The 19,193-nt window shown below is 48.4% G+C and overlaps 1 protein-coding gene across 2 annotated transcripts in view; it reads right to left on the reverse strand.

The window, feature by feature from the left end:
• The window catches only part of COL4A6 (collagen type IV alpha 6 chain), a gene marked incomplete at its 5' end in the record, with an annotated part of 101,047 nt that overhangs the window by 7,236 nt on the left and 74,618 nt on the right, over positions 1-19,193 (reverse strand). For both annotated transcript variants that reach the window (XM_029586039.1, XM_029586038.1), the window contains 3 exon segments: positions 3,790-3,906; positions 9,184-9,330; positions 18,080-18,178. In XM_029586039.1, the coding sequence (XP_029441899.1) occupies positions 3,790-3,906; positions 9,184-9,330; positions 18,080-18,178 (363 nt within the window).

The raw sequence follows: 19,193 nt of genomic DNA on the forward strand, positions 1-19,193 counted from the left end.
TCACATTAACATCCGACCATTGGGTCCTCAGCATAATAAAGCAAGGTTGCGCGTTAGATTTTGTACGGCGCCCATGAGATCACTTTCTCGTTTCTCTGTGTTCGTATGTGGAAAAGCGGCGGGCAGTGCGAGAACACCCTACAGCATCTGCTAGACCTTGGAGCAATTTGTCCGGTTCCTACTGCGGAGCGCTGCAAGGGACACTGCTCCATTTATTTCGTGGTTCCCAAGAAGGAAGGCTCCTTTCGACCCATCCTGGATCTCAAGAGAGTCAACCGAACCACAAAGTAAATGGAATACCTTCCCTGCCCTCACTCCGCAAACGGGACGGGAACTATGGCTTTTAGGGCGAGCAACCTCTGCAGCATCCCCCACCCCACCTCTCACTTGTTGCGAGAGAACATGGGATTCCACAAAGGCATCCCTTACCGGGCATGAAAATTCTAGAGTGTAGCCCTCTTTCATCACCTCCAGGACCCAACAGTCTGAGGTAATCTTTACCCACTCCTGGTAAAAGCTGGATAATCTGCCTCTTACAGCTTCTACGCAGGAGAAGGAGTAAGAGTAAGGAGTGGGGAACTCTTGCTTCATTGGTCTGACTTTCTGGTGCCCTGACTGGCCCCAGCTCTGGCTGACCTGTGGGCTCCACGAAAGGACTGCTGTCGCCTACCGCCCTGCTTCGCAGAGGCACCAGAAGAGGACTTGCCGGATTGAAACCTGTGCAAATCCCGAAACCGGGAAAGAGCTGGAAAAACCACCTTGCTGGGCCTCTTCTCCTCCGGCAACCTGTTCCTTCAACTCCTCCAGCACCTTCATCAACAGATCCAAATCCTCCCTGAACAGAGGTTACAGAGCTGGGCCTTGGATGACAAATCTGCGAACCAATTACACAAACACAGAAGTTTACGGGCTGCCCCACTGCCGAAACCATGCTCCAACCTGACGTAAGCACCAAATCATACAGCGCATCTGCCACATAAGCAACCTCTGCCTTCAGGACAACTGCAAGGAACCGCCTTGTCCTGAAGCCGCCCAATATGGAGCCTTCTGTACCCAACACAGACAGGCCTTCTACATCGAACTGGCACAAGGCCGCTCGAAGACAACGCAGAGACCTCAAACATCCATTTCAGCTGAATTTCCAGCTTGCAGTTTTGCATATCCTTAAGCGCGGCAGCCCCCACCACGGGGGATTATCCTAGTCTAGGTAATGGCTGATACTGCCGCATCCACTTTCGGCACCTTCAGGAGGTCCAAAGTCTCTTCCATCAATGGGTAAAGCTTAGCTGTCGCTCTGCCCTCTTTCAGACCCACATCCGGGAAGCCCCACTCCCAGTTCACCAACTTACATATCTTTTTCGGTAAAGGAAATGTGCTTGTCGGTCCTCTCAACCCATCCAGGACCGGGCTAACTCCCTCGTTGTCCAACTCCTCCTGAGTCACCTTCACGCCTAATACCTCCAGAACCTGCGGAATAAGAGGCTGCAGCTCCTCTTGCTTGAACAAACGCATCACCCTCGGGTCGTCCCCTTCAGGTACCAGAAAATCATCTGCGTTAGGGTCCTCCTTTGTACCATAAGGGTCTGCATCGTGGGTCAGCGTTATGTCTGGATCCACCTCGTGCTGATTGAGAAGGTCCTCCTGCGGCTCATCCAAATCCTCACCTTCCCTGGGCTCCACTCGACTTAACCCCAGGTGCTGCAGGGTATCTCCAGGCCCTTCTGAGGCCACCCTGGGCTTCTTGCCAGTGGGGTGCATTGGCCACTCTGCAGCCCACTTACCCCCTGTGCCTTTCCTTGCCAAGAAGACTTTTTATGCATGAGGAGCACAAATTGGGGAATAATCCTCTGGATCATCTTCCCCTGGCTCCAGGGGGGCTGTCATCCAAATCTCCCCATCAGAGGTTCCCTGCACCACTGGGGAAAAAGGAAGAGGCGAATCACCACCTCTCACAGTCGAGAGCTCTTCTTCAGCATCTACCGCAGGGTCTGCTGCTGCTCGAGGGATCCCCGATTCCCCCTAGCATGGGCCTGGCTGAATGGAGGTCTTGTTTCCCTCCAAGGCTCCCTGCTGAGGAACCCTCTCCTGTCCTGACCTGCACTCCACACAGAGGGACCAGGCACCCTGCCGTGCCGAATAAAAGCCACAAGCGCGGCAGGCTGCCATTTTCGGCTTTAGCACCATTAAGTCTTGGCACACACACAGCTAGGGCACACAAATCAAAGCCCTCACAACTGCCGCTGCACTGAAGCTGGCTCCTGCCGGTGCGTTAATAGGACAGTGGTTGCCTCCCAGAAGGCTGCTGCCGGCCCTCCAAAGTCGCAAGGGAAATCACGGGTGCACCCGCAGCTCCCCAGTCCTGTGCTGGTCACTGCACTCACCTGGAGGCCCAGACTGTTGGCACACCAACGAAAAAAGTGCTCCTGCCAGCAAGGACCGACAGCTCCCACCGTTCAGTCCCAGCACCGTCGGGCCCAAGACAGCCTTCGCTGCTGTTAAAATAATTTTTTTTTTTTTTTTAAACTGCAGGTTTGCGCCTCTCCCAGCTGCTGGAGACAGAGAAATACTGAGGGACTGCAGGTGGCATCTGTCCCTTCCTTCCTTTACCGTCTGCTGGAGACAGAGAAATACTGAGGGACTGCAGGTGGCATCTGTCCCTTCTTCCTCTACCATCTGCTGGAGACAGAGAAATACTGAGGGACTGCAGGTGGCATCTGTCCCTTCTTCCTCTACCATCTGCTGGAGACAGAGAAATACTGAGGGACTGCAGGTGGCATCTGTCCCTTCCTTCCTTTACCGTCTGCTGGAGACAGAGAAATACTGAGGGACTGCAGGTGGCATCTGTCCCTTCTTCCTTTACCGTCTGCTGGAGACAGAGAAATACTGAGGGACTGCAGGTGGCATCTGTCCCTTCTTCCTTTACCATCTGCTGGAGACAGAGAAATACTGAGGGACTGCAGGTGGCATCTGTCCCTACTTCCTTTACCGTCTGCTGGAGACAGAGAAATACTGAGGGACTGCAGGTGGCATCTGTCCCTTCTTCCTTTACCATCTGCTGGAGACAGAGAAATACTGAGGGACTGCAGGTGGCATCTGTCCCTACTTCCTTTACCATCTGCTGGAGACAGAGAAATACTGAGGGACTGCAGGTGGCATCTGTCCCTTCTTCCTTTACAGTCTGCTGGAGACAGAGAAATACTGAGGGACTGCAGGTGGCATCTGTCCCTTCTTCCTTTACCATCTGCTGGAGACAGAGAAATACTGAGGGACTGCAGGTGGCATCTGTCCCTACTTCCTTTACCGTCTGCTGGAGACAGAGAAATACTGAGGGACTGCAGGTGGCACTCTCGGATATGAGGCAGGGCCTCAAAGTTTTGTTCTCTGACTCCATCTGCTGGTAGGGATGCAAAACCCACTTGTCTGGACTGATCTGGGTTATGTTCAGAAATTTGGTTTCCATGTACATTCAGTCTTTGACTTCTCCACTGAGATCACTGACTGCCAAGGGCAATGTGGACCCGCTCACCTTGACCGAGTGACCAATTCCTTTCACCTATCATTTGCTACGAAAAACATGGCTTCCTCCTGCCACGAGTGATCATTTCACTCATTCATTTCTGTGGTGCAATATGAGCCACGTCAAGTCACTTCCACGTCAACTATCATCTTTAAAATTACACGCCCGACTGTAGCGCTACTGGAGCGATGTAGCACTGTACAGAAATACAGCAAGATAAATTACCATTTCCAAGTAAGGAGGTAGGTAATGGAATCCAGTTACATATTTACCTTCCAATCCTGTTGGCCCTGGAATACCTGAGAGGCCTGGGTCCCCAGCCGAGCCAGGGAAACCGGCTGCACCATCCTTCCCCATCTTGCCCGGTCTGCCTAATGAGCCTTTGGCACCTTAAAAGACACATGCGCAAACATTTTTAAATTTCATTTTCTACCACATTCCTAAACACCAGAGTCTAGCAATAGCCAAAGCACACATCCCTTTACAGTTACGCTACACGTCCTGCTCTTCTGACCCCGCCTCATGCTTCTATTTCGTTTACTACGTGATGGACAATTACTTAAAAATGAGTATCTTAGTGGCAGTGAGCAGCAGAGCCAGAGTTTGATTCCTGGGGCATTCCCAACCCCTGGGAGAGGGAGTTCTTGTGCCATGGTGACACCATTTGGGAGGAGATATATAATAGGGGAACCAGATCCTGGCCTTAGCTTTGATTGAGCTGGATGCCCAAAAGAAGCAGGGGGAAATGTCCCATTTTATAACTATCCTTTATAACATTGGATTGTAAATCCCAGACTTTTAAACCACAAAATAATTCAGGGATCTTTGCAGCTTCTGCACTAAAGACTTTTCACATAGATTTCACAGTGGGGGAAGATCCTTTTGGAATAAGAGAGAACATCCAAGAATGCTCGGTCAGGTTGGAAACACCAGATTGATGCAGGGGCAAGTGGAGCTCCAGCTGTCTTTTGAGTTTAAAGAAAGTGGGATCCCCACGACAAGGCTATGCACAGAGGCTCGTCGCAGCCCCACGCCTTCCTGTTTCCAGATTTTACTGGAAGGTGTCCTTGAAAGAGAAATAATGCATTGCTTGTCTGTGTTCACGAAAGAAGACCCTGGAGAAGGACCATCTCTACACAACAAGAAACTGGAAGGAAGTGGAATAGAAGAAAACCCTTTTACAGTAGAAAATGTATGGGAAGAGCTAAAGAATCTGAAAGTGGACAAAGCCATGGGACCTGATGGGATTCATCCAAGGATACTAATGGAGCTCAGAGATGTGCTGGCGGGTCCGCTGTGTGACCTGTTCAATAGATCCCTAGAAACGGGAGTGGTGCCAAGTGATTGAAGAGCACTTCACAAGAGTGGGAACAGAGAGGAGGCTGGTAACTACAGACCGGTTAGCCTCACTTCGGTTGTGGGAAAAGTAATGGAGTCACTGTTGAAAGAGAGAATAGTGAACTATCTACAGTCCGGAGAATTGCTGGACCAGAGGCAGCATGGATTCCCCAGGGGAAGATACTGTCAAACAAATCTGACTTTTTTGACTGGGTAACCAAGGAATTGGATCGAGGAAGAGCGCTCAATGTCATCTACTTAGATTTCAGCAAAGCTTTTGATACGGTTCCGCACAGGAGACTGGTGAATAAAACGAGAAGCTTAGGAGTGAGTGCCGAGGTGGTGGCGTGGATTGCAAACTGGTTGATGGACAGAAGACAATGTGTGATGGTAAATGGAACTCTCTCTGAAGAGAGAGCGGTTTTAAGTGGTGTACCACAAGGATCGGTGTTGGGACCGGTCCTGTTCAATATCTTTGTGAGCGACATTGCGGACGGGATAGAAGGTAAGGTTTGTCTTTTTGTGGACGACACTAAGATCTGCAACAGAGTGGACACGCCGGAAGGAGTGGAGAGAATGAGACGGGATTTAAGGAAACTGGAAGAGTGGTCGAAGATATGGCAGCTGAGATTCAATGCCAAGAAGTGCAAAGTCATGCATATGGGGAGTGGAAATCCAAATGAATTGTATTCGATGGGGGGGGGGGGGGGGAAGGCTGATGTGCACGGAGCAGGAGAGGGACCTAGGGGTTATAGTGTCTAATGATATGAAGTCTGCGAAACAATGCGACAAGGCGATAGCAAAAGCCAGAAGAATGCTGGGCTGCATAGAGAGAGGAATATAGAGTAAGAAAAGGGAAGTGATTATCCCCTTATACAGGTCCTTGGTGAGGCCTCACCTGGAATACTGTGTTCAGTTCTGGAGACCGTAACTACAAAGAGACAGAGACAAGATGGAAGCGGTACAGAGAAGAGCGACCAAAAAGGTGGAGGGTCTTCATCGGATGTCATACGAAGAGAGATTGAAGAATCTAAATATGTACACCCTGGAGGAAAGGAGGAACAGGGGTGATATGATTCAGACCTTCAGATACATGAAAAACTTTAACGATCCAAAGACAACGACAAACCTTTTCCATCAGAAAAAAATCAGCAGAACCAGAGGTCACGAGCTGAGGCTCCAGGGAGGAAGACTAAGAACCAATGTCAGGAAATATTTCTTCACGGAGAGAGTGGTGGATGCCTGGAATGCCCTTCCGGAGGAAGTGGTGAAGTCCAAAACTGTGAAGGACTTCAAAGGGGCGTGGGATAAACACTGTGGATCCATCAGGTCTAGAGGAAGTGTATAAAGAGGAGACAGCAAAAAACACTACACGGAGCAGCAGTAGCCACAGAGGCATTCACGGAGCGGGATGCCAGTGGTTGGTGTTCCACCTTCACGGAGCGGAAGGATGGAGGCCTGCTATCTCCATATTTAAAAAAAAAAAAAAAACAGGGGTGGCAAGAGTATGTAAAATTAACGAAGAGTTCATAAGCTATAGGTATTACCAATTATTAGGCTTATTCAATATTTGTTGATAGATAATGTGGCTTTCAATGCATACTTCACTTTCAATACATATCCAGCATAGCTCCCTGCTTCAAGGGCAGGGGAGAAGAAAAACTGATACTTCACACATATCCAGCATAGCTCTCTGCTTCAACGGCAGGGGAGAAGAAAAACAACCAATAAGGGCTGAATAACAGTCTGGGTAAATAAATAAGTATGCGTGAAGCTTGCTTATTGCGGCGGTTACTACCCCTAACTAATCAAGCTTGATATTTCACTCGGATGCAGCTCCATCATTGCTCTCTGCATTAATGGTGGGGGTGAAAGGGAAATAGAACCAAAGAGCTAAGAGAAACAGATAAGTATGAGAAAAAAAAGAAGTGTGAGGCTTGCTGGGCAGACTTGATGGGCCGATTGGTCTTCTTCTGCCGTCATTTCTATGTTTCTATGTTCTATCCACAAAAGACAGTACCTTAAATCAATGCTGACCAGTAAGGACCATATGACCCACCAGTGCGCCCCAGTTTTAACCTAGCTCTGGCCATCACTGTCTGTACTAAGACCCATAGGAGATTACTCCGTATCCTTTCTTTTTGCTTAGAAGAGCAAGACCAAACATGTAACAAAATCAGAACCATTAAGGTCACGAGTTGTGGGATTTAAACTGGATTTAACAAAAGTCCCATACTATATATATATGAAAAACAAATTCCAACCAATGGTGACATTTAATATGGATTTTACTTAAGATCTGAGCGCTAAAACAAATTATGATTATTCCCCTGAGGAGCCTACTGCAAACTGTCACCTGTCATTATACCCTCTGAGGAGTGGCTCGTTACAGCAGGGAAAAGAGCGATTACCGCATTATTCAGGAAGAATTAAAATGAGTTACAAACACCAAGCCTACACCTACACCTGTCAGTATACCCTCTGAGGAGTGGCTCGTTACAGCAGGGAAAGAGCGATTACCGCATTATCCAGGAAGAATTAAAATGAGTTACAAACACCAAGCCTACACCTCCACCTGTCAGTATACCCTCTGAGGAGTGGCTCGTTGCAGCAGGGAAAGAGCGATTACCGCATTATTCAGGAAGAATTAAAATGAGTTACAAACACCAAGCCTACACCTCCACCTGTCGGTATACCCTCTGAGGAGTGGCTCGTTACAGCAGGGAAAGAGCGAGTACTGCATTATTCAGGAAGAATTAAAATGAGTTACAAACACCAAGCCTACACCTCCACCTGTCAGTATACCCTCTGAGGAGTGGCTCGTTGCAGCAGGGAAAAGAGCGATTATCGCATTATCCAGGAAGAATTAAAATGAGTTACAAACACCAAGCCTACACCTACACCTGTCGGTATACCCTCTGAGGAGTGGCTCGTTACAGCAGGGAAAAGAGTGATTACCGCATTATCCAGGAAGAATTAAAATGAGTTACAAACACCAAGCCTACACCTCCACCTGTCGGTATACCCTCTGAGGAGTGGCTCGTTGCAGCAGGGAAAGAGCGATTACCGCATTATTCAGGAAGAATTAAAATGAGTTACAAACACCAAGCCTACAATTCCCTGGAAACATGAAAGAAGGGGCCATGGGATGGGTGGCAGGGACCCTGCGAGACACTTCAGCACTGCTTCCATTTCCCTGGAAAGCGGGCAGTGGGGTCGATGTTTAATGACTGCTGCAGTCTTTGCTAGGGGGGTGCAGCCCAATCATTCTCAGGGATTTGTTTTCATTTTGTTATTTTTGGGATTTTTTTTTTTTTTAAACTTAAGTAGTACAGAAAAGCAGTTTGTTTTTCTCCTTTTCTGTACTTCTATTACGTGCGCTCAGCTATTAACGCCAGCTCCAGGCAGACGTTAATACCTAAGAGCTGAATGTGCGAATGCAGAGTGGATGAGTAATAGCCTCATTCTCGTGCATTTCCATGTGATGAGCGCTATCGCATTCATTCCCTGTCGGAATTGTGTTAAATAGGCGCTAATTCTCCTATTGCATTAGGGGGTGGATTAGCGCCTATTTATCCCGTGTCCGACTGCGGGTTATATACAGTGCGCTCGGCTCCTTAGTGTGCAGCATTTTGATTCATGCAGAGGAAATGGAAGGGAAATGAAAGAATGACAGCTCTAGGCTTTGGCAGCCTGGTTGGATGTGTGGGCTTTGCTCGGCCTCTTCGGTGACCTGCGGCTCCGCTGATCTGCCCCACTCGCACCTCCTTTGTCTTCGGTTTCTCTGCCTGTATTGCTAGCCCCCTGCTTGCGACTTCACATGTCACAGACAGACAGAGAAACCAAAAACTTAAAACTAGCTGGATAGCAGATGATACCATTCTGCGGCAAACTCTCTGGTCCGTCTCCCAGACGGCACAACCGGGAAAGAAAAAGCTGAGGGATGTCTAAAATTAAGTTGCTATTAGTGAGCTGCAGGGAAAAACTGTCATTGCATATATTATCTTTTTAAGAATTGTGGATAGGAGCCAAACTACACAATCCTGAAAAAAAAATCACAGCAGCACATTTAGAGGTTAATTTTGAAAGCATCTTCTACAGGTAAAGTAGCGCTTTATAGCCCTTTAGAAAATTGTGCAAAACTACGTGCACCACATAGCAAGGGCTCACAGAGCGTGCACAGTTTGCTGGGATATTTTCCAAAGTGGACCTACGTGCACAAGGCTGCTCTGAAAATTGTAGTAATTGACGTACATAATTGCCAGCTGACTTATGCGCAATGTTACAATATTACTTCCTTTAACAGCTTCATTCATGTCGTCGTTTACCTTGTGGCCCCCTCGGTCCTTGCAATCCAGGTTCTCCAGGAGAGCCCGAGAAGCCGTCACGTCCAGGCCCACCGGGCCATCCGGGAGAAGCAAAGTAATCCTCTGTGGTAGCAGCTTGGCCTGGCGGACCTGGAAGACCACGGGTACCTGTCCACAGCGTAACACAGCACTTTAAGTACCACGGGCAAGATTATTCACAGACATTCCAGGCCACATTGATCCTAGGGAGGGTAATTTTAAAAGGCATTTTTGGGGAGAAAGCAGAGTTGCTTACCTGTAACAGGTGTTCTCTGAGGATGGCAGGATGTCACTCCTCCAACAAAGGCAACATTTTAGGATGGAGCCCAACCCAGAAATTTGATCTCATTCTAGAACTTTCAAACATGCCTTACTGAGCATGTGCAGCTGTAGTTATCACCCTGTCTCCTAAGCAGAGTCCCTCAGTCCATGATACAGCTCATACATGGAGAAACCAACTCCCAGGGGAGGCGGGAGGGTTTCGTGAGGACTAACATCCTGCTGTCCTTGGAGAACACTTGTTACAGGTAAGCAACTCTGCTTTCTCCCAGGACAAGCAGGATGGTAGTCCTCACATGTGGGTGAATCCCAAGCTACAGGCTGTCCGAGCAAAACAAAGCAGGAAACCGCACCATGCTGAAAGAAATCACCTCTCTCTCTTTTACCTGTGAGGCAGCCGACCCACAAAGGGGTCTAGGTGGGAAAAGAGTTGGGTTCTACAAAGAGAAAGCCATAGAAAAGACTGAGACACAAAACCCCGAGTGATGCGATTATCAACAAGAAACATACTCCGCAGCATGGAAAACATTACAAGCAGGGTTTCGGATCAGTAAACCCTAACAATGACAGAAGGACATAAGAAATTGCCATGCTGGGTCAGACCAAGGGTCCATCAAGCCCAGCATCCTGTTTCCAACAGTGGCCAATCCAGGCCATAAGAACCTGGCAATTACCCAAACACTAAGAAGATCCCATGCTACTGATGCAATTAATAGCAGTGACTATTCCCTAAGTAAACTTGATTAATAGCAGGTAATGGACTTCTCCAAGAACTTATCCAAACCTTTTTATAAACCTGGCTAGACCCTCCCTGGATACAGGAAGAGGTCTAGAGAAGCAAACAAGAGAAGAACTCTTGGACAAAGACTGCACAGCTTTCTTCGGTGTCACAAGGCAACCAAAAAAAAACAAAACAAATGGGGCCTGAATACCCTCCAGTAAGAAATTGCGGGCCATTAGCATCTGAAGGACAGAATGCATCTGCAGACGTGTGCCCCATGTTTGGCTGATAGGCACAATGGGCAGAAACACCCAAACAATGCTTGTAAGAATAATCAGCAATGGCAGGGTCTGTGACAGACTCTTAAGAACCAAAGTACCAGACATAGCTGACCACGTATGACAGCATAAAGAATTTCAGGGGATGAAAGGCAATCCCTGAATGGGATCGCTAGCCCAAAACCCTGAGCAGGGAGATACGTTAGGCCTGAAGCTCACCCACACTGCACCCTGTCAAGGGCAGAGCTATCCATTCTGTCTACAGGATAGTGCAGGTGAGCAGGAAGGCACTTTGGACAACCCAGTGAAGTGTGAAATGCTAAAGGAAGTACTAGCCAGAACTTGGCAAAAAAATGGAAAAAAGTGGCGTATTGTTCCCTGCAGGTATACACTAAGATATGCCATGAATGCCCTAACTTTTCTTCTCTTACCCTCGACATTCCAACTGGAAGTCAGAAGGATCGAGGAAAACAAGGAGGCAGACCACCGGGCTGTGTAGTAAGAAAAAGCCGCTAGGCTGTATATCTCAACCCCCAACCAAATAACTCACTGCTGATTTCAGTAGGACTTACCCCAAGAGGTAGAATTCTCAGCCTGCTGGGAACAGCAGAAACTGAGAGCGAACCCCCCCGGGAAGAACTCCAAAAACATTCCACCAAGAGACAGGAAGGCGGGGTGCCTCAAGTGTAAACCCCTGTCGAATGGAATTTTTTCACTGGCCTGGAAACACTAAGGGTACCAGGACAGGGTCAACGTTATCTCAGAACAGACTGCCCACCAACCTGGCCTACGTATCGGTAACTCAACCATGATTACATATATTTCCCCCAAGGAAGCATGTGGTCCAGTAAATGGAACAACCGATGCATGAGCCAGGACTCTCCTGTCCGCACACAGGGTAATCAGTAAAATGGGGAATTACAGCTTGCAAGCTACTGCAACCAAAGAGCAGCATCTCTGTTGTGGGGTCTCTCATCCCCCAACTCCCTCAGCCATGGATATGACAAGAGATTGAAAGGCATACTTGCCTCCTCACTGTGGTAGAGTGCTGCAGGAGAATGACTGGCAATAGTGGTCATTGACGAAAAGCACCCATTGAACTCAGCAGGTATCAAAGATGACTCCTGGATGGGAGACACCCCTAAATCTGGACCGGTGAGCTACACCGAGGATGAGACCCCAAGTACAATGGGGAGATCAAATATGGAATAGCTTCCTCGCGAAATAGAGCTACTGTGCCTTAGGACAACCTAAGAAGAGCGCTATTGCTTGACCTGCTCTCGTATCCCATGGGGATCAGAGAACGAATGCCAGTCAGAAAAAGTGAAATCCCTTCTCCGGGAAATGGAGAATGAAGGCCACCCATTGTAGGAATGGACAACTAGGCATCCAGGAGGGGACCTATAAGGATTGCCTCTGGAAATCTAGTCATATCTTCCTTTCTTGAAGGGACAGGAAAGCAATGGGAATCGGGGCCTCTTGATCCTGAAAAACCTTCCAACTCTCCAAGTAAGAACTGGGTTACAGTAACTGACCACTGAGGTTCATAAGCGATCAAATCTGCCACTTGCAGCCACCCTTAGATGGGGTAGGCCAACATGGTGATCAACAGGGGACCCCAGAAAAAACAATCCATTGACTGCTGCTGCCGTCCCCCAATGTCCGCCGTTCCTGACCTACAAGGAGATGCACCAATTCAAAGGAATTGAGGCTCTAGTTCGGCTATAAACCTGCAAGAGATGGAGCCCCAGGGATAACCCACAAAAGGGATCCCTAATATGGGAGTAATCAAAAAGACAAGCTCCTCTTCTGAGGGAGGGGATGACTCCCAACACTACCCTCCTGGTCTCAACTCCCATAGGGTTTCAACCAGGAACAAAATCTTAGGTCAGTCCTGTGGCTGTGGTGTACAACCTGTTGTGCTCGTCATGAGGGAAACACACACCCCCATACACTAGAGGGCAACTGGAAGAATAGTGCCCTCCCCTGTAAAAACACGAATACCAGTACTCAGAGTGGTGCCCCATCCTGTGGATGGCGACACAACTACGAACCCACTGGTCATGCTTGTGGGTAGAATCCCAAGACACAACAAGGATCGAGCACCAGAATCTGTGGCTGTATACTGCCAAAAAGCAGTCACAGTGTGTGTGATGGTGCCTTCCTTGGTAGTGTTCCCTATGGTGCAGAACAGACAAGAAAGCTGATAACTTGAACCTTGGCATGGCTGTGAACTGTGCCGCCAGAGAGAATGCTACCTGCCAGTGCTTAAGATGCTTGGAGGAGTGGAAGACCCAATTGCACATGCTGCACTCTACTGAGGCACTAACTCCTAATGGAGTCAATAGGAAAAGTGTGAAGTCAGCGTCCCCAGTGCCACTGAGGCTCTGATTATGGTGTGGTGGTGGTAGCCGGCAGTCTATGGCATCACCCCCATGGTACCCCCGGTATCTGATAATGCTTCAAGAGGCTGAACACAGCCCTTGAAATGGCGCCATGAATGGCTCACCACCCTTTCCGTGGTAACAGACGATGGCCATGTTGCTTTGTGGCACTGTCCTGCTGCATCCGACCATGTCCACTGGTGCCCACCGTGGTGACAGCACCTGTGGGGCCCATAGCACTCTCACACTCACCAATGATGGATCGCATCCATGGCACCAAATGATGCTGTGCCCAAGGCTTCAACAGTGCTGAACCGTGTTGCAAGTTTGACCAGTTCAATGGTATCCTGTGCCATCAATAGTGTCCCAGGCACCTGTGGAGGTCGAGAGCCCAATGGCACTGATGGGAGACCCCTGATGCTCAAAGGTGTTGAGAAAATGTGAGTATCAAGGACACCAATGGCGCCTTAAAGCAGAGGCTTTACAGCCCCAACATGTACTGTCACATCGCATCGGTGCCCAAAGGAACTGATGAGTACCAGCACCAACAGCTCACCTGTACTCCCAAGGGCATCAATGCTATAAGTTCGAAGGCATCCCTGGCAAGCAGCCATGCTGACAATAGCCGCAACAGCAACCCTAATGCTCATTAGCACTGATTGTGCATGAAGCCTGGTGGGGCCTCCGATGCCCCATAATCCCAGCAGTTCAGGGTCCCCGATGTCAGTGGCATCTATGGTGCCCGACAGCTGTAGGCCAGTGATGGGATAGCATGATGTCCCTCTGACCCCATCTGGACAGTGCAAAGGAGCCTCGATGGCACCAAATCCTGGATGCCTCGGTGCTCCAGAGAGTCTCAGTTCCATGGCAACCCTGGTGCTTGAGAGCCCGAGGGCTTTAGTGGCACTTGAGAGCTCTCAGGAACCCCGGCGGTCGATGGCCTCATGGGCGTTCAGGGCGCTCAATAGTGATTCTGGTGCCTCGTCGATAGTGCTAGACATCATTGAGAGTGGCAACAAATGGCCTCGCTGGCCAACATGCCCGATGGCCTCCATGATGGCACAGCACCTCAATAGCATTGAGTCAAGGGTGGCCGTGCACCTTGATGGCCTCCAGTCGAGGGTGTCTATGGCATCGAGGGAGGCCATGCACCTCAATGACCTTGAGTCGAATGCGTTGATGACTTTGAGGGCAGCCGCACACCTCAATAGCCTTGAGTCGAGGGTGGCTGTGCACCTCAATGGCCTCGAGAGTGATCATAGCGCTCAATGGCAATCCTGGTCCCTGACACGGTCTGGACTGCAACACTAGAGACCGGTGCCGCCACTCCAACACATCAAGGCCCAAGGTGCTTGATGACGCTAAGGTGGATGCCATTTCTCCGGTGCAGCGAGAGCTCATGGTGTTTGTTGTGCTTATGGAGCCCACTGATGCATATGGCATGGAAGGTCCAGCCAGTGCTCTCGAAGCATGCACGGAGCTTTCGATGGCCCTTACAGCATCAAGGGCGGGCGGGCACTTTTGCACCTCTATGTTGGCAAGAGTGACCATGGTGCTCAATGGTCCCCAACGAGGTCTTGACATCGATGTGTCAGACCACCAGTATACTAGCACGGGTGTGCACAGGCAACCAGTACTGGGCAGGAAGCTGCTTGCCCAGCCTCCTGCTTACCTTCTCTTACAAGGAGACTGCATGGTTATCACAGGCAAACAGGAGGGGAAGCTATATCATCCAAGGCTCCTGCCCTTGGAGAATAGTTTCTTTGAACAGGAACAGTGAGGACCTCTATTCTCTTCACTGAACTTTCATCTATGCCGATCGATTGGTTAAACGACATGGAATGCCTGCCTGGGTAGAACCCAGGCGAGCTCCCTGGCTCAGCGGCCTACTCGGGTCACCCATGGACTTCATTCTGGCAATCCTGCCAGCATCCGACAGAGGTACAAAAAACAGACAGAGCAAGGAGAGGACTCAAACTAAACTGCAGGTGCAGTATTTATTTAATAAGGGATAGAATTGGATTCTGCCAGGCTGCACAGCAACTAAGGCCCACCATGTGGCTGGCAGAGGAAAAAAGGAAAATAAAATAAAACTACTGTAAGGCAAAGGGAAAGAAAAATAGCTGCAGCTCCAGAAAAAAAAATCACATTACAAAAAGTGTGAGAAGAGAGCAAAGCTGAATACCGTGACACACAGCTTCCCCAACTTCACGACTCCATGGAAAAAAAACAGACTGAGGGACTCTGCCTAGGGGGCAGGGTGATGATAGTCATCACCCTGCCCCCTAGGCAGAGTCCCTCAGTCTGTTTTTTTCCCATAGTGGCTGCACATGCTCAGTAGGGCATGTATGAAAGTTCTAGAATCTTTGAGATCAAAGTTCGGTGCTGGGCTCCATCCGATGATGTCACCCATGTGCGAGGACGGGCATCCTGCTTGTCCTCAGAGAAAGCATGACGTTACCTGCAGACATGCCCCTTTACAAATTAGCCTGCGCGATGTTTGCATAAACGTGCATGCGTAAGCCCTGCACGCACACAATTTTACCTGCATTCAGCGGTGTCAGAGATCCGGGCAGCGTTTTAATATATGGGCACACTTTCAGATTTTTAAAAAGCAATGCATATAAATTCTCATCACAACAAAATTCCGTGCGCCGAATAGCAGAGGTAATTGCGTGCTGGGGTAATTTTAAAAGCGAAGTTACGTGTGTACGTTTTTTTGGGGGGTTTTTTGTTTTTTTTTACAAAAGTGGTTTTTGGGGGTTGTTACAATATTACTTCCTCCCCCCCCCCCCCCCCCAAGTGTCCTGTAAACTAGTCTTGTAAGGGCAGGCTCATCCCATCCTGAAAGCCTTCCACACCGGTAGATCTCACTTTGTAGTGGTGCCGTTGCTGCAATGCCTGCACTCTACCTCTGCTTCCCTTCCGTTCCCCATACCTTTTACATTGCTTTCGCATCTATTCTTCCAGATTTTGAGCCCCTGGGAGAGAAAATGTGAAACCTCGTGTGCTCTGTATAATTATTTCCTGTTTTGCATTTCCCCTTCTCTCAATCAACAATTTGTAGATGATTAATTTCAAGATAAAAGCAAACAGGAAGCTAGGGCTTGACGTGCTGGACTGAAGGATGAGAGAAGGAGGTTACAGTAAATTTCTTATCATACTTTATCCCACTAGTCAGAGGAGGCAGTGACAGAAGCACTTGGTCACAGGCAGAAAGACTCTGTCAGGTGCTCGTAAACATCAAAGCTGCTCGTGATGTCCCCACAGCTACGCTCCTGACCAAGCACCATGGTCCCTACAGCTTGGTAGCCCGGATGGCGAAGTACGGCCATGGGTAGTTAAATAAAACAAACACTCTCACCACAGCTAGATTAGAGACAGACTTTTTGTCACTGTATTCTGGGAGGCCTGGTTAAGGGCACAGTCTTTGTCAGTTTAACCATGTCAACTTCTAGCTTCAAGGAAATGTGACATGATGTTAGGACACAGAGCACGTCATACTCAATAGCAGGGCACAAAACCTGGGAACTAATGTCTCCGGAAAATTTCAAGACATCTTCTGCAATACTTTATGAGATCTACATTCTCCTCCCAAGGAGGAGCGTGACTGTCAGCCTAGTGGAGGGCATTTAAGTATAACTCCCATGAGCTGAGGCTCTGTGCTTGCCTCCACGGCAGCACTCACTGCCCCGGGACGGAAGCAGAGATGGTTACTGTTCTTACTGCCTTACCTGCCGGGTAGTACATTAATGCAGGGGTGGCCACAAACAGCTCAAGCTTTCAGGATATGCACAATCAATGTGCATGAGATAGATTTGTTTACACTGGAGGCAATGCATGTAGATGTGTGTCATGCATATTCATGTGGATAGCCTGCAAAGCAGACCTGTTGTGGACTGGAGTTAGCCACCCCTATATGAATGGATTCAGGCCCGATGGAGGCTGCTGCAGTAGTCAGCAATCCAACAGAAAAAGGAGGGAGATGCAAAGAAACTTGGGAAAAAACCACGGCTGTAATAATGGGGCGTGATGGGGATGACCATCCTACTGTGGGGGGTCCTGTGCTACTGTGGTAGCCCCATCCCCAACATTATAATGTCCTGTCAGGGTTCTGCTGCGGTTGATTCGTCCTGGGCCCTGCACCCTTCCACAGTCAGCCCGGATAACAGCTTTACGGACACCTTGTTTGGTTCGACCCTCCCTCAGAATGGCACAGCTATAGCAGACGTTTATAATCGGGATGTGACGAATACAAACATGACTGCCAATGGAGGGCCTTGGACAGAGCTCCAGAAAGGATTTGCATGTTGCGGAGGTGGCATAAGAACATAAGAAATTGCCATGCTGGGTCAGACCAAGGGTCCATCAAGCCCAGCATCCTGTTTCCAACAGTGGCCAATCCAGGCCACAAGAACCTGGCAATTACCCAAACACTAAGAATATCCCGTGATACAGATGCAATTAATAGCAGTGGCTATTCCCTAAGTAAACCTGATTAATAGCAGGTAATGGACTTCTCCTCCAAGAACTTATCCAAACCTTTTTTGAACCCAGCTACACTAACTGCACTAACCACATCCTCTGGCAACAAATTCCAGAGCTTTATTGTGCGTTGAGTGAAAGAATTTATCCGATTAGTCTTAAATGTGCTACTTGCTAACTTCATGGAATGCCCCCTAGTCCTTCTATGATTCAAAAGTGTAAATAACTGATTCACATCTACACATTCAAGACCTCTCATGATCTTAAAGACCTCTATCATATCCCCCCTCAGCCGTCTCTTCTCCAAGCTGAACAGCCCTAACCTCTTTAGCCTTTCCTCATAGGGGAACTGTTCCATCCCCTTTATCATTTTGGTTGCCCTTCTCTGTACCTTCTCCATCGCAACTATATCTTTTTTGAGATGCGGCGACCAGAATTGTACACAGTATTCAAGGTGCGGTCTCACCATGGAGCGATACAGAGGCATTATGACATTTTCTGTTTTATTCACCATTCCCTTCCTAATAATTCCTAACATTCCTTTTGCTTTTTTGACTGCTGCAGCACACTGAGCCGATGATTTTAAAGTATTATCCACTATGATGCCCAGATCTTTTTCCTGGGTGGTAGCTCCTAATATGGAACCTAACATCGTGTAACTACAGCAAGGGTTTGGGTGAAGAAAGTAAAACCCGTTAGACTAGAAAGCACAATCCTCTTGTAGCACTTACCTGGACTCCCAATTTCCCCTTTCAGCCCAGGAAAGCCGGGGTCTCCTATTGGTCCATCTTTACCTGGGATTCCCATGAAGCCTGGATCACCTCTCCAGCCTTGGAATAAACCGGGAATAATGAACATTGTCATAAAATACTTAACTGGGATTCAGAAAATCGAATGAGACCAGAGCAATGATTGCTTAGGTGCTGTGGCATCCACACTCGCACCCTTTACCACAAAGGAACGGAAGCGCTTTCTGCAAAATTCTTCAAGGCTGTGCTCAATAACCACTGCCAGACATGCAAGCACTGCTGTGTCTAAGGCCCGGTATTAAACGAGGAGAGAAGGTAAAATGTGACCCATTTAACCTTCATATCTGATTAGATATTGTTTTAAAAGGTTTTAACATTTGGAAAATGTGTGTAAAGTCAGGCATTCTGGGATACAGTAAAAACGAATCTTTATTACAGAATGCACTCCCATGTTTCCACGCCTAACACGGGGGCTTCAGCAGGCTCATTATTAATCCAAGTGGGATGTACATACAGAGGGGGCAGGGGTAAGCAGATGGTTGATGCTGGCTAAGAGACACTGGGGACCTGGCGAATGCAGGCTGGAGCCCTGAATTTTAGCTTTTATTTATTTATTTATAAAACATTTGTTACCTGCCCTTCCTGCATTCAGGGCAGGGTACAACAAGACATACATAATGCATAAAACAATGAACAATGTTATTTAAAAAAAAATAAATTGATCATATGACAAATGGTAGTATGACACAATCAGTAATAATCATTCCTGTTCATTACCAGATCAGTCCAGACAAGTGGGTTTTGCATCCCTAACAGATGGAGGCAGAGAACAAAAGCTTTGAGGCACTGCTACATATCCGAGAGTGCCACCTGCAGTCCCTCAGTATTTCTCTGTCTCCAGCAGATGGTAGAGGTGCAAACCTGCAGTTCTGACTGAACGTTTAATTTGGGAGATGGTGAACAGTTTTCTGACTTCGAGAAGCTGGATTAGTTCCCCAAGGTGCTAGGTTCCTTTGTGGGCTATCCCTCGGGTTGAGCTGGGTAACCGGGGGGTTGGTAACTCCTGGCTGGCGTAGGCTGTTGCTTCTGGAGGCCT

Source organism: Rhinatrema bivittatum, unplaced genomic scaffold (genome assembly GCF_901001135.1).
Source record: "Rhinatrema bivittatum unplaced genomic scaffold, aRhiBiv1.1, whole genome shotgun sequence".
Taxonomy (NCBI): Eukaryota; Metazoa; Chordata; class Amphibia; order Gymnophiona; family Rhinatrematidae; genus Rhinatrema; species Rhinatrema bivittatum.